This window comes from Dasypus novemcinctus, chromosome 3 (genome assembly GCF_030445035.2).
Source record: "Dasypus novemcinctus isolate mDasNov1 chromosome 3, mDasNov1.1.hap2, whole genome shotgun sequence".
In the NCBI taxonomy this organism is placed as follows: Eukaryota; Metazoa; Chordata; class Mammalia; order Cingulata; family Dasypodidae; genus Dasypus; species Dasypus novemcinctus.
The window spans coordinates 124218828-124235689 of record NC_080675.1 but is presented as its reverse complement, the minus strand read 5'-3'; the positions used below and the strand labels follow the sequence as shown (position 1 = coordinate 124235689).

Genomic DNA, 16862 nt, shown 5'->3' with positions numbered 1-16862 from the left:
TTTATTTCTCTCCCCTTTCCCCCCCGGCCTCCCCCCCCACCAGGTGTCTGCTCTCTGTGTCCATTCGCTGTGTGTTCTTCTGTGACCGCTTCTATCCTTATCATCGGCACTGGGAATCTGTGTTTCTTTTTGTTACATCATCTTGTGTCAGCTCTCCGTGTGTGTGGCGCCATTCTTGGGCAGGCTGCGCTTTCTTTCGTGCTGGGTGGCTCTCCTTATGGGGTGCACTCCTTGCACGTGGGGCTCCCCTACACAGGGGACACCCCTGCGTGGCAGGGCACTCCTTGTGTGCATCAGCACTGCGCATGGGCCAGCTCCACATGGGTCAAGGAGGCCCGGGGTTTGAACCGCAGACCTCCCATGTGGTAGGCGGATGTCCTATCCATTAGGCCAAGTCCGCTTCCCCTTAGGTTTTTGATAATTCTCTTTTTATGGAACATTTTCCTTTTAATCACTGACTCATATTCTCTTTCTCCTAACTGTACCACCACTTTCTCCCCCATCCCAACACACACTTAATTCTTTCCATCTTTACCTCTCTCTTAGAATCAGCCCCCTCAATTCTAAATTCCAAAATCCTACAAGGGTCATTTCCTTCCTCAATCTGGCTATAGAAGGCAACAAATTTTTCTTGCTCATAATCATGTTTTATGAATAAAAAAGATATGTACTCCTCTCCTATCTCCAATTTTGAGGAGACTGTCTTGACACATATGAAGCTTGCCTTGCTAACTCAAAATGTGGTCCTTAGCCAGAAAAATCACCCAAGAGCTTGTTAAAAATGCAGAATCACAGTCCCCATCACAAACCTATTAAATCAGAATTTGGATTTTAACAAGATCTCCAGACAGGGTCTTTGAACATTACAGTGTGAGAAGAAGCACTAATCTAGAGGAGAAACATAATTTACACTGAAATGGAATTAGAACCTGTAGTAAATATGAAAACATTTTCAGTGATCAATAGCCTTGAGAAATTATTTATAAACTTCACCAAATAATATGGAAAATGATCTTAGAGATCGTTTTATATACTATGCTTTTTAACAAATTAATGCTGAAGGAAAAAAAACAATGCTTATTCACATGAATAAATGTGACCAACGTATGTTGAAACAAGCTTTCCAAATATGTAAAATGTTTAAAGCTCCTTCTGCAGGAACCTCATTTGTTTAAACTCTAAGACTTCTCTCTTGATGTAAGATAATTACATTTTAATATTTAAGAAATTACTAATAAGCTTAGTTTCATTAGTTAAAATAAGCCCTTTTTAACTGAACATATAGATCAATTGACATGGTGAATATATTTTGTTTTCCACATGAAACAATATGCTCTGAGAAAACTTTTCCATTTAGAGTTATGAATATGAACCAATCCTTCTACATTATATTGCTTGATTTAATTTACAGCCAAAAGTACATAACCATGAATATTTGGTTCAGATCAATATATTGCTATTAAGTAGGGAAATCCAAAGTTTATGTACATTTGGAATTTCTATATTTAAATTAAAATACGGGCATACCTAATATTTTAAGAATTCCTAGAGCATCAAACAGAATGATGAGGCCACAGTGTAATGACCCAACACAGAAGGAGGTGAAAAACTACCTACCCTTTCCTACTTATTTTCTTCCAATCTAAACAAATAGGCATTTTAGATACTAAGGATCTTCACCTTTTCTAGGAGAGATAATGAAATACTTTAAGAGTATTTGCAATCTGTTCTTACTGGAACTACATATATACTGGTACCATTCTCTGAGGTCAGGTAAATTTTTTAAATGTTGCTACAGAGATTAAAACCATTATCAAACAATAGTTTTAAACCATTTATCACAAAATGCTAGAGTTTAATTAAACTTACAATTCAATTAGTCCACTCCAGTATCCTCCTAATGCCACTGTGAACACAGCAATTACAAAAATAACCACCATAGTATAGTCAAAGTTAGGCCAAGATGGAGAATACATTTTCACAGTAATATTATTTCCAAGAGTCTGAAAGGCAAAATAACAGGTAAACATAGGAATTAGTTTTCTCTCTACTATAGAGTACGGCAGCAATATCCCACATTTCACTTTGGAATGGACACTATACATCAGGCAGTCAAGAGTATAGAATTATGTTTGAGACCATGATATATTCTTTAGTTAAAAGTATGAGGTTATGTTTTGGTTTATTAAATCTTCAAAGTGTGGTTTTCCACACAGTCACATTTTGTTGAGGGATTTAAAATTAAGATAAATGATATGAAACACAAGGTTTTAAAAGAAATTGAAACAAATAAACATCCTTTTTAAAGTCAGGGCTTTGAAGTCAGGCACAAAAGACAGTTTATACCAAATGGGAGGTGAGTACTTCCCATATAAAGTCTTTACAGGCCTTCACAGCTTCTTCTTAGCAAATGGAAGAAATACGATAATTCCAAATAAATGTCAGTGATTAAAAGTAAAAAGTTATACTATTTATAAACTAAATATAATATGTAATTACTCATTACCTGTTTCATATCTTTAAAGTCTTTAATGCTTAGAAATGCAATCAGTATTTTCACATCATGAAAGGCAGATTTGTTCCCTGAGGGAGAAAACTAAAAGAAAAAAAATATTTTGAAAATTTATGAACTACTATGTTTACAGAAAAAAAAAGTAATACAAACTATTCCATTAAATATAAATATCACATCTTTCTTTTAAGTTATAAAACAAAGTTTCTTAAGATTATAGTAAGAGTTCTCAAAAACCATAAATGCTTTTCTCTGGGAAAAAAACAAACCATAACCAAAATGTAGCAAAAAAGGAAAACTAGAATTCCTTTCATATAAACTTAAACTGATACACACACACATATTCATGTTTATATACTATATACACATACACATACTTATGTATGTATATATATATATGTATGTGTGTGTATATATGTATAAAATGGACAGTATTTACCACTATCAACTTACTGGGCAACTAAACCAGTGGCCTTGCAGCAATGTGCCACACAGGTACCCACAATAGCATTCTTGGGATTTAAGATTTGATTTTTCCTAAGCAAGTTTTGTCTCCTTTAGGAAGAGAAAACCACAAAATTTTCCAATTAAATGCCCATCAGATTCAGAATTTTTATTTAAAATGAATCCTATTATCAGATTATTCAAAATTCAGTCCCTGAACCATACAAAAAGAAATTGTTTCAATTCAGTTCCTGAATTGTTTCAATTTGGTTTCAATCTGATTTAAAAAATAACTATACATTTATAACTTACTCGAACACTGCTATTGGCAATCAACAATGCTTCAGCACCTCCTCTCTGTGCAATTCTGGCTTTTTCAAGAAAATGGCAGGCTCCCCACTGCACCACAACAGCTTTGTTCTTTATTCCAGCAGGAGGAATATCAGAAAACTTGCACAGAGGTGTGGCAGTCAGATTCATCAAACTAATGGAAGTCTGAAAATAAGAAATGCCTTTAACATGGTATCATATCTCACCCTAAATGCATTAAGTAAAAAGGTACCAATATTGGTATGATATAAGATTCCTTAAATTAGAAATATTTTATGACTAACAACCAGGTTTAGAGGTAAGTATTTAAAATCCCTAACTTGCCCTTCCAACAGAGACAAAAATACTTGAGCAAAATCAATAAAATTATTAATCAGCATATATTACAATGAATTTACAAACTAAACCATAATGATTATTCATTCTCACCATTTCAATATTTTTATATTTAAGAACAGAAATTGTGATTTACTTACTGCATTTTCTAGGGTACTTGGAAGAACTGTCCATTGAGGGTTATATAGCATGCAGTAGTCCTTAGATGGTAAAGGTGTGCCATTTCCAGATGCATGTAGGATTGCCTCCTGAGCAGCTATCTAGGACATGAACAATACTTTTCATATTGGTAATAATTTAGTTTGTCAACAACTAAATATAAACATTTAAGCTGTTTATATATGGTTTGACTACATTTCCTTAAGAACAAAGGTCTTCAATGAGTTTGTTTCTTCTTCTTTGAGAAGATGCAAAAGTCTGGAAAGACGAACTATGCACATGTGCCCAGAACAAAGTCTTCAAGGAAAATAAATTACTTTTTTATAGGAATATAATTATGCCCCCTGTTGTAAGGGTCATATCCCACAGAGGATTCTTGCTATGATGTATTAATATCTATACTCTCTCACAGCCTGAAACTTTTCTTCTCAATCTCCTATGAGTTATTACTTCATTGTTTACATTCTATAAAATAAAATGCACTCCAAATCTCTTAACCTGTCTTATCTTCTACAATCTAACGGTAACAGGAGTGAAAGAAAAAAGTACGTAATTATTTCTAAATGCTATCTTTAGAAGAGAACCACCTGTAACTTGGAGCAGAATAGTCTTTCAAGTTTTCAGGCTTCTACAACTACCTAGTCAAAAAGACCAATCTAGAGTTGAAAGTGAGGACAAAGAAGAGCCAGGATAATCTTCTTTCTTTTCCCTTATTTCCCAATACCTGGAAGGAATTTTTCTTCATTTCCTCCCCTTCCCTTCCTTCTTTCCTTTCTTTTTTTTTTTATAATTCTTTTCCCTTGATACTATAAGCTATTTAAGAGTAAGGACCATATTAGTTATCGTCTTACATCTTGAGGCTTGGCACAGTGCCATGTCCATGTTAGCTATTGTATAAATGTGTTAAACTACTTGTAAATAAATATTATACTGTATGTCCACAAATGGAACACTGAGCCTTGTGAATGAAAAGGGGAAGTAATGAGGATTCCAAGGCTTTTTTGCTACCACTAGGTTTTCAACAACCAAAACAGGAAGGAAGGGAAGCAGAAGCCAAATGTTTCAGTTTCAGAATAAATAATTTTCAATCTCTCAAATTAATTAGTAAATTTAAATACACTCCAAAACTGACAGAGAACTACATTTAAAGCAGCTACAAATTACCAACTCGCTTTAATTTCTATGAAGGTGTATTAAAGGATACTACATGGCAAGAGTAATATCATGGTCATCTAGTCACACTGAGCCAACCCTATTCTCAACTCTTCCAGCGACTAACTGGATCTATTTGTAAGAACTATGGCCAGGGAGAGTAGGGTAACCTGAGGCCAGGAAACGACAAAGGTTAACCTCTTTCTTGATAAAAAGATCACAATTATATAAAGCTCAAACTGTCTACAAGAGCTCACATTTATAACATGCTTAAAAGTATGTCAAGAGCTTTCACTTTCATCATCTTATTTGATTTTCCCAGAAAAATCATGTGAATAAATAGCACTTAGCACAGTGCCTGTTAAAAGTGCCATCAATATTTGCTGAACAAAAGCAGGGCCTTTCACAGATGAGGAACTCAAGTTCAGAGAAGTAAGCTCCCTAAGCTCTCTCCAGGGCTCAGTGTGCCTATCTGTATAATGTGTGCAGGGGCTCAGATGACCCCTAAAGTCCAGATCATTCTAGGACATGTAATGAGAAGTTCTATGTAGCCAACCTGGGTGACCCAGTGCCATCAGCTCTTCCTGTGCAAACTGAAATAGTGATTAAAAATAACTATTGTACAATGGGCTGGGGGGAGAGCATGATCTAAAGAAACATCTTCAGATAATTAGAATACCATTCCACAACACAATTTCCTTCAAACTTTGAATAATCCAAACACTTGCTCTCTCTTCCCTTGAGCAAATCTTTCTATAAAACCAAAGGGAAAAAGAGATTGCTTGGCAAATAAGAAAATGATATACTGAAACTCTGCCACATGAAATGGCTGGTAGTTGACAATTTTAGATCTGCAAAATTGGTAATTTCATACAATTCAACCTAAATTTCTAATGAGTACAGAGATGCCATATTCCATGTTCTTACCTATTCCTTGAAAGTTTAGGATTAGAGGGTTTCTTGGCATAACTGGGGCTTCATTCACTTATGGATCTAAGCAAATGTAGGGAATTCATAAATACACCATCAAATTACATAGGCTAATTAGGTAAGAAAATTATTTATGGAAAATATAAATGTAGTTTTTATTCAGCTATATACCTGGTGGCCATGAATGGATTCTGGCAGCAGAACTGAACTAATGTGTTAAATTCTGACCATACACCAAACTATAAGCTAGGTTATATTCATACATTTATCCCATTTGATATCAATATAACCCAATTAAGTAGGCATTAGCACCCCTGTTTTACAAATGAGGGTTCTGAGACTCAGAGAAGTTATCAACATAACCTGCCTACGATCACAGAGATGAATCATCTATAATTCTAAACACAGAAGGCAATCTTGCAGATAATCATGAAGCTTCATTAGATTTAGGTTAAATATTTTTGGAAGGAACACTTCATAGGTGATTTGGGTACTTCTTAACACATCCAACAAAATGCACATGATGCCTGTATATCCCACTATTAATAATGCTGCGTTTGATTATCTGGTTAAGGTAGTAGCTGCCAGATTTCTCCCACATGAAGGTACATTGTTTTCCTTCGTAAACGGTAAGCAATCTGAGGCATCATGTGAATATCCCAACAACTTCTTACCCAGGGTTTTATGTCCATGATGATCTTTACCTGATTTAATTTTACGTATTACATTGGGGATGGCAAAATGGTGAAATTTTTTTTGAGGTACTAGGCCAGGGATTGAACATGGGGCCTAGCATGTGGGAAACCAGCACTTAACCACTGAGCCAAATCAGCTTCCCTGAGCTGGTTTTTTAGTTTGTTTGCTTATTGTTTTTAGAAGGCACTGGGAACTGAACCCAGGGCCTCCCATGTGGGAAGCAGGCACTCAACTATTTGAGCCATATCTGGTACCTTGGTTTTTTTAAAAAAGATGTATGTATGTATGTATGTAAGTATGTATGTATTTAATCCCTCCAGCCCCGGTTGTCTGTTCTCTGTGTCTATTTGCTGCGTCGTCTTTCTCTGCTTCTGTTGTTATCAGCGGCACGGGAATCTGTGTTTCTTTTTGTTGCGTCATCTTGCTGTGTCAGCTCTCCGTGTGTGCAGTGCCATTCCTGGGCAGGCTGCACTTTCCTGGGCAGGCTGCACTTTCTTTCATGCTGGGCGGCTCTCCTTATGGGTCACACTCCTTGCACGAGGGGCTCCCCTACACTGGGGATACCCCTGCGTGGCGCGGCACTCCTTGCACGCATCAGCGCTGCTCATGGGCCAGCTCCACACAAGTCAAGGAGGCCCGGGGTTTGAACTGCAGACCTCCCATGTGGTAGACGGACTCCCTAACCACTGCGCCAAGTCCAATTTCCACCTTTTAATACTACCATTTCTTCTACCTTTACTAGCTGGTATTATTCTTTAAAAAGATCTTTAATTTCCTTCCCTAATCCCCATAATCTTTTGTTTAATATCAATAGAAACGCTTTTTTAAAATGCAGAGTTATAATTAGTTACCATAATTATTTGTTGGATGCAAAAATTGCTCCAAATTTGGCCAGTAGAGCTCATTCTAGCTGACTCTTAGATCATTTTTTAAAAAATTCATTGAAGTATATCACTCATACATAAACAATAAGTGTATAGTAATAGCTATGAACTCATAAAACAAACACACATAACATCATTCAGGGCTCTCACACCTCACCTTACCACCAATACCTTGCATTGTTGTGAAACATTTTTAACTAATGATTTAAGAGCATCCTCAAAATATTACTATTAACCAAAGTATCTTACATATGGTATATTTTTCCCCCAACACACCCTATTATTATTATTTTTCCTTTTTTTGTAATATCTTTATTTGGTTTTGGTATTAGGTTGATGTTAGCTTCACAGAATGAGTTTGGTAGCATTTCTTCCTGCTCAATTTTTTGGAAGAATTTGGACAAGACTGGTATTACATCTTCTTTAAACGATTGGTAGAATTCACCTGTGAAGCCATTTGTCCTGGACTTTTCATCTCGGGGAGGTTTTTTTCTAACTGTTTTATTTCTGTACTTGTGATTGGTCTGTTGAAGTCCTCCATTTCTCCGAGGGTCTGTGTGGTTTGTTCATGTGTATCCAGGAATTTGTCTGTTTCATTAATGTCTCGTTTGTTGGCACACAGTTGTTCATAAAAAAGTTCTAAAATGCTTCTAATTTTGTAGAACACATTCTTACAGACAGAACTCGGTGCTGGGCCAGTTGACTCGGAAGGGGATGGCATGGCTGAGTGGGGGTAGCTCTTGGCCACCACCGGATGACTCCAGAAGGCCGCAGAGGACCAATAACACTGGCCCGCTAGGGACCAGGCTCCGCGCACTGCCCCCTCCTTCCTCCATCCTCTGCCCCAGCTTTCTCCAGCCACCACCACAACCTCCTCTGCCCACAGAGTAGAAGACAGGGGTGGGGGGGGAACGGAGGCAGCAGCTACCAAGCGCCAGGCGAACCAGGACTGCCACATCTCCTTCCAGAGACCCCAGCGACACCGCTTCTGCTCCCTTCCCTATTATTATTATTGTTGTTATATCATTTATACATGAACACACATAAACAATAAATGCATAGTAAAAGTTATGAACTTAAAAGCAAACATGCATAACCTCGCACAGGGGTCCCATAATCAACCTTCCACCAACACCTCACATTGTTGTGAGACATTTGTTACAAGTTATAAAAGTATACTGTCAAAATCTTACTGCTAACTAGTCCGTATCTTACATTTGTTGTATTTTTCCACCAACCCACTCTATTATCGTTTTTAAAAATATATTTTTATTACAGAAATTGTGAAGCGCAGAATTCCCATACAACACTGCTCTACCAACACACCACACCATGGTGGAACATTTGTTACAAATTATGAGATAATAACATCAGACTATTACCACTAACCATGGCCCATAGCATATATTTGGCATACTTCTGCTATACTAGTATATTATCAACACAGTACATCTTTGGCATAAATACATCAATATTAGAGTATTGTTGTTAACCAAAGTCCATAGGTCACTCCAGTTGCATTTTTCCCATGCTTCTCCACATTCCCTCCACCCTGCAAGAGTGACGTACATCTACTCTAGCTCACAAAGGACACTCGAGCATTCATCAATTCTCCACATTCACCACAATTCTCAGCCACCTCTGGGTTTACTGTGTTATTCAGTCCCTAAATTATTCTCTAGCTCTCTTTCAATTGACATTTACATCCCTAGACTACCCTTTCCAGCCACAGTCCCATATATAAACCATGTTACTGTTCCCATCAACTCCACATTTCCACACTTTTATAATAAAATTAACTAAAACTTCTACATACATATAAGCATCAGTAGTCCATCTCAGTCCTCCTCTTATGTCCTTTAAGAATCTACCACCTGGGAAGCGGACTTGGTCCAGTGGTTAGGGCATCTGTCTACCACATGGGAGGTCCGCGGTTCAAACCCCCGGCCTCCTTGACCTGTATGGAGCTGGCCCATGCACAGTGTTGATGTGCGCAAGGAGTGCTATGCCACACAGGGGTGCCCCCGCGTAGGGGAGCACGACGTGCAAGGAGTGCTGCCCAGCGCAAAAGAAAGTGCAGCCCGCCTGAGAATGGCGCCGCACACATGGAGAGCTAACACAACAAGATGATGCAACAAAAAGAAACACAGATTCCTGTGCCACTGACAACAAGAGAACTGGACAAAGAAGAACACGCAGTGAATAGACACAGAGAACAGACAACTGGGGTGGGGTGGGGTGGGGGAGGGGAGGGGAGAGAAATAAATAAAATTAAAAAATCTTAAAAAAAAAAAAAGAATCTACCACCTACCACTAAGTCTTGAAGATGTTTCTAACATACTGCAAGAGAAAAACTTCCAACCAAGAATCTTATATCCAGCAAGACTGTCTTTCAAAAATGAGGGTTTAAAGATTCACAGATAAACAGAAACTGAGAGAGTATGTAACCAAGGAAATTGGAGGAAATACTAAAGGGTGTGCTAGTCTGAAAAGAAAAGATGGGGGAGAGAGAATTGGAGGAGAGTCCAGAAATGAAGACTGTATCAGTAAAAGTAACTAAAAATCGCAAAAGAGTAGTTAAAATAAAATGACAGATAAAACCCAAAGGTCAAAATGCATGAAATAAGAACTGCCTTTCTTGTAATAACATTGAAAATTAATGGATTAAACTCCCCAGGCAAGACACAGACATGTGGAATGGATAAGAAAATATGAGTAATTTATATGCTGTCTGCAAGAGACTCACCTTAGACCCAAGGACACCAAAAGATTGAAAGTAAAAGGCCGGAAAAAGATATTCCAGGCATGCAGTAACCAGAAAAAAAAAAAGTGAGAGTAGCTATACTTATATCAGATGAAACAGACTTTAAAAGACACTAGTAGGGAAGCAGATTTGGCTCAATAGATAGAGTCCAGCTACCACATGGGAGGTCCAGGATTCAAACCCAGGGCCTCCTGGCCCATGCGGTGAGCTGGCCCACATGCAAGGAGTGCCCTGCCATGCAGGGGTGTCCCCCACATAGGGGAGCCCCACATGGAAGGAATGCGCCCCAGAAGGAGAGCTGCCCAGGAGTGGTGATGCACACATGGAGAGTTGAGGCAAACAAGATGATGCAACAAAAAGAGAAACAGATTCCCGGTCCCACTGACAATACAAGTGGACACAGAAGAACACACAGTGAGTGGACACACAGAGCAGACAACTGGGTAACTGGGGGGAGGGGGGAAGGGAAGGGGAGAGAAATAAAAAATAAATCTTAAGAAAAAAAAGACACTAGTAATGCACAATCTGAGGAGGAAGTCAGGAAAAAAAATTTCCATTTACAAAAATGACTAAACAATCAAATATTTAGGAATACACTTAACCAACTATGAAAAGCACTTGTATTCAGAAAACTACAATGCACTTCTAAGAAATTTTAAAAGACCCGAATAATTGGGTATATTAGATTTTCCATACTGATACATACATACAATCTTCTTTTACATAATTTTATAATACCCTGCATTACTTTTTTTTTTTAGGAGGTACTAGAGACTGAACCTGGGACCTTGTATCTGCAAAGCAGGTACTCAACCACTGAGCTATACCTGCTCTGCTACGTCACTTTTATCATTACAAAAACTAAGAGATTTGTTTTTTAAAGATTTATTTATTTATTTAAATTCCCCAACCCCCCCCCCCCCCCCCCCCCCCCCCGGTTGTCTGTTCTTGGTGTCTATTTGCTGCGTCTTGTTTCTTTGTCCGCTTCTGTTGTCGTCAGCGGCACGGGAAGTGTGGGCGGTGCCATTCCTGGGCAGGCTGCACTTTCTTTTCACGCTGGGCAGCTTTCCTCACGGGCGCATTCCTTGTGCGTGGGGCTCCCCCATGCGGGGGACACCCCCGTGTAGCACGGCACTCCTTGCGCGCATCAGCACTGCGCATGGGCCAGCTCCACACGGGTCAAGGAGGCCCGGGGTTTGAACCGTGGACCTCCCATATGGTAGACGGACGCCCTACCCACTGGGCCAAAGTCCGTTTCCCAAGAGATTTTTTTAAAAGCTTTATTTTCAAGATAGTACAAAGATGTCAAAGATAAGTAAAATTTATTTTTAAAAATAAATTACAACCTGTCCAGAACTGTAGAAAATTTACCACTGATAAAAGCAAAACTCACTGATATTACTAAAGAAAACACATACCTTTTAGTGAAAGACAAGTATAAAAGATGAAAGTATAACATTATATGATTATAGAATAGTTAGTACTGAATGTGGAGCATGCAGCAAGTTTCACAAGCTAGCATGACTGAAAAAAAAACAGCTTAAGTATCTCCACTACATTTTTAATTACTTTGGTAAAACTACACATATTGTATAGCTTCAAAAATTGTTTATTTTAATAAATACTATGGTATAAAGGTTAAGAACATGAGTTTTGGATGTAAGAGACCTGGTATAAAATGCCAGTTTCAACATTACTGGCTATGCTACATTGGGAAAGTTGCTTAATCTATCTTAAGCTTCAACATCCTCAGACTTCAGATGAGAATAATAAATGCCCTGTGTCAGAGCTGTCATGAGGGTTCAGTAGATAATGCAGCTGTTTGCACATATTAAGCTTTTAATAAATGGCAGATGTCATTATTAATACACCTAGCACCTTACCAAACGCTGTAGGAGATGGAAAAGAAACACAAGATTAGCTTAGAGCTGGGAGGATGAGGGATAGGAGGATGATAGCTAAAGGTAAGGGGTTCCTTTTTGACTAAATTTGACTGTGGTGATAGTTGCAATTATCTGTGAATATACTAAAAACCATTAATTTTTACACTTTAAATCAGTAAATTTTAAGGTATGTGAATTATATCTCAATAAAGTAAAAGAAACAAGACAACAAATTAGTTTTACTTAAAAAAAAAAACAGAAAACTTCAAGTGCTGGAGATGATATGCAGAAATAGGAACACTCCTTACTGTTGATGGGAATGTAGAATGGTGCAGCCTCTGTAGAAGACACTTGGCAGTACCTCAAGAAGCTCAATGTAGAACTACCATATGATCCAGGAATCCCTTTACTAGGAACATATTCAGAAAAACTAAAAGCAAGGATGCGAACTGACATTTGCACACCAATGTTCATAGCAACATCATATACAATGGCTATAAAATAGGAAACCAGCCCAAGTGTCTATCAACCGACAAGTGGATAAACAAAATGTGTTATATATTATATATACAATGGAATACTATTTAGCTGTAGGAAGAAATGAAATTGGAATGCATATAACATGGATGAAACTTGAGGATATTGAAATAAGCCAGACAGAAAAGAATACTGTTATGGTCTCATAAATAGGAACTAAATAGGATGAGTACATTCATGCAAGTAAACTCTAGAGCAGAGGTTCTTAACAAGGGGTCCGTGAGCTTAACTGAAATTCAAAAATCATTATTCTTGTGTTGGTTCAGGTGTGATATATTTATCAAATAATGCACAGTGTAGTATGAACTTAGCAAGGGGTCCATAGAACAAAAAAGGTTAAGAACCCCTGCTCTAGAGTATAACTTCCTAGGAGATAAAATATGGGTTGAGAACGGGAACTGATGCTTAAGGTATGTAGAATTTTTTTTTTTTTTTTTTTTTTAAGATTTATTTATTTATTTAATTTCCCCCCCTCCCCTGGTTGTCTGTTCTTGGTGTCTATTTGCTGCGTCTTGTTTCTTTGTCCGCTTCTGTTGTCGTCAGCGGCACAGGAAGTGTGGGCGGCGCCATTCCTGGGCAGGCTGCTCTTTCTTTTCACGCTGGGCGGCTTTTCCTCACGGGCGCACTCCTTGCGCGTGGGGCTCCCCCACGCGGGGGACACCCTTGCGTGGCACGGCACTCCTTGCGCGCATCAGCGCTGCGCACGGCCAGCTCCACACGGGTCAAGGAGGCCCGGGGTTTGAACCGCGGACCTCCCATATGGTAGACGGACGCCCTAACCACTGGGCCAAAGTCCGTTTTCCAGGTATGTAGAATTTTTAATAAGGTTTATTGCAAACCTTATTAAAAGTGTGGTCTGTAAAAGTGTGGAAATGAATAGAGTTGATGGCAACACATTATAGTGAGTATAACCAACACAGCTAATTTTTAACTTATATTGTGGCTGAAAGGGGTAGTCTGGGGATATAAATGCCAATTGAAAGGAAGCTAGAGAATAAACTAGGGAATGTATAACACTGACTTTAGTGGTGGATGAAGATTGTGGTTAAGAAGATAAATTTAAGAATGTTCCTTTACAAAGTGTTCAGAATATGGAGATACATGAGAAAAATTACAACTAACCTAACTTATGGATGATGGTTAACAGTAATATTGTAATATTTTTGCAGCAATGGCAAAGAAGATATTATATCAATTCCAAAGGACAAAAATAAGGGGATTTAAAGGAGTATGGGATTTTTCCTTCCAGGGTAATGAAAATGTTCTAAAATTGAGGTGATGACAGCACAATTCTATGATGAAAATGAAAGCCATGAGTGTACACTCTGAATGGACTGTACAAAGCGGGACTGTATGACACAGGGAATCCAGTGGTAGAAGATGGACTGTGGTTAACAGAATATGAGAACATTCTCCCATGAACTATAATAAATATATAATACTAATACAAGGTGTTAATAATCAAGTGGGGTAAGGGAAAAATACATCAAATATAAGATATGGGCTATAGTTAATAGTAATACTTTGACAATGCTGTGTTATAGTTTGTTTCACAACAATGCAAGGTGCTGGTGGGGAGATGTGTGGGGGCCCTGTATGATGATATATGTGTTCATTTTGTAAATTCACAACTTTTACATGAATTGTTTATGTATGTTCAGGTATGAGTGATATGCTTTAATAAAATTTTATTTTATTTTATTTTTAAATTAAAGGTTTTGGTCTTTTTTTTAAAAAAAAAGATTTATTTATTTATTTATTTCTCTCCCCTCACCCTAGTTGTCTGTTCTCTGTGTCTATTTGCTATATGTTCTCCTTTGTCCGCTTCTGTTGTTGTCAGCAGAACCAGAATCTGTTTCTTTCTGCTGCGTCATCTTGTTGTGTTAGCTCTCTGTGTGTGCAGTGCCATTCCCAGGCAGGCTAAACTTTCTTTCGCACTGGATGGCTCTCCTTATGGGGCGCATTCCTTGTGTGTGGGGCTCCCCTACATGGCACAGCACCCCTTGCACACATCAGCACTGCGTGGGCCAACTCCACATAGGTCAAGAAGGCCTGGGGTTTGAACCGCAGACCTCCCATGTGGTAGACAGATGCCCTAACCACTGGGCCAAGTCCAGTTCCCAAAATTTTATTTTTTTGAAAAAAATATTTTAACATTTTTTTCCCCCTTCCCCGCCCTATTTTTTTTTTTTTTTTTCTGTTTGTGTCCATTCGTTTTACGATCTTCTGTGTCTATTTCTCTTTTTGTCTTCTCATCTTTCTCCTCTAGGATTCACCAGGATTCAATCCTGGGAACTTCTGATGTGGAGAGAGGTTCCCTGTCAATTGCACCACCTCAGTTCCTGGTCTCTGCTGTGCTTCACCTCAACTCTTCCCTTCATCTCTCTTTTGTTGCATCATCATCTTGCTGTGTGACTCACTTGTGCAGGCACTGGCTCACCGCAAGGGCACTGATGAGGGAACTCAGCCCATCGCATGGGCACTGGTTTGCCACATGGGCACTGGCTCACCACGCAGGCACTCATGTGGGCACTTGGCTTGCCACACCGGCACTCATGCAGGCACTCGGCTCACCACATGGCTCATCGCATGCAGGCACTTGGCTCACCACATGGGCACCTGGCTTGCTGTGCAGGCACCCACATAGGCAGTCAGCTCTCTATGTGGGCACTTGGCTCACCGCATGGACACTCAGCTTGCCACACAGGCACTCAGCTCAATGCAGAGGCATGCTTTCTCCTCTTCTTTTTCACCAGGAGGCCCCAGGGATCAAACCCAGGTCCTCCCATATGGTAGGCAAAGGCCTTATCACTTGAGCCACATATGCTTCCCAATAAAATTTTATTAAAAAAAAAATTAGTTTTACTGGGGTGATTAAAACACACCTGAAACAAATAATCACAAACAGCTTTAGTGGTTCTTAAAGTATTAGAAATGCAAATTCTTGATCTCCATCCCAGAACTTCTGAATCAGAAGACCTTGGGAGTTTATATTTTAACAAGGTCTTCTGGGGATTCTGTCTGTTAAGTTTGGGAACCACTGCTACAGGAGCAGTGCTTCTCAAGATTTAATGTGAATATTTATCACCTAGAAATCATACTAACTCACAGATTTTGATTTGCTAAGGCTAAGAGGGAGTGTGAAAGTATGCATTTCTAACAAGCCCTCAGGTGATGCTGATGCTGATGGTCTATGGAACACACTGTGAATGGCAAGGCTATAAGGACCAGAGTGGTGGAAACCAAATCACTGCAGATCAACTAAGTTGGGAATCAGAGAAAATAGGCTCAAAACTTAGCATCCATTCAAATATTACAAGTGCCAAATTAGGTGAGGCTTATGGTCCACCCAGGTTAGTATTAGATTATTTGACAAAGACCCTATGGTGGAAGGGCAAGATATTTTCCTTTACAACTTTTAAGTTAGTGACATGCTCCAAAACATTAGAATTTTCCTTTATAATCAACAATGGCCTAATCTTCTATGACTTTATTCAATCCTTCAAATAAATTTATGTTTTCTATCAATAACGAAAATATTTTCTTAGTAAAAAGTTTAGTTTCAAGAGCTCAAAGGGATTTAGATAACATGATCTAAAATGATCAAAATGATGTAGTCAGTCAGTTTTGGGGCTAAGATTAGAATCAAGTTCATCAAAACCCAGATCACCACTATTTGCTATCACTTAAGAGTCCCTTCATATAGCTGGGCCCAAGCACCTCTCACTTTAGTGTCCATCCATCACCTGTCAGTTTTAATATTGGGCACAAGAATCTCCTCTCCACAATATTGGTGTGGGTCTCCCACTACCCCTCATTTTTCTATGAACCAACCAGTTTCTACGACATCCTAAATATCCCAAACATTGTCTTTTCCTTACGTTCTTTCAAATATCCCCAGTTAAAGGCTCTAGAGTTTCAGGAACTCCTTTCTCTATGACAGCTACTCCTTAATGCAAGTCCCACATCCTCTTAGGCCAGTTCCTACAAACTGGCCTTGGAACCAAGTGTCCTCCAGGGCCATGAAATCATCAATCTCACATAAATATCTTTATATTCACCATCTTACTTGATCCTCACATACAAGAAAAGCAAGTCTACTAGCCCACAGTGTGAAGTAGCACTTCCTCTTTTTTTTTTGGACTCAAATTTAGCTCACATAAAACTTCATGGAGGGAGCAGATGTAGCTTGAGTGCTTGAGCACCTGCTTCAAATATACAGGGTCCTGGGTCCA

General features: G+C 38.7%; 1 protein-coding gene across 2 annotated transcripts in view; it reads right to left on the bottom strand.

The window, feature by feature from the left end:
• Window positions 1–16862, bottom strand: part of SPPL2A (signal peptide peptidase like 2A) — a 56815-nt gene that overhangs the window by 34713 nt on the left and 5240 nt on the right. For both annotated transcript variants that reach the window (XM_004471545.5, XM_004471544.5), the window contains exons 2-5: window positions 3763–3882; window positions 3269–3451; window positions 2507–2596; window positions 1870–2003 (exon numbers count right to left, since the gene is read on the bottom strand). In XM_004471545.5, the coding sequence (XP_004471602.1) occupies window positions 1870–2003; window positions 2507–2596; window positions 3269–3451; window positions 3763–3882 (527 nt within the window). The remainder of the gene's footprint in view (window positions 1–1869; window positions 2004–2506; window positions 2597–3268; window positions 3452–3762; window positions 3883–16862) is intronic.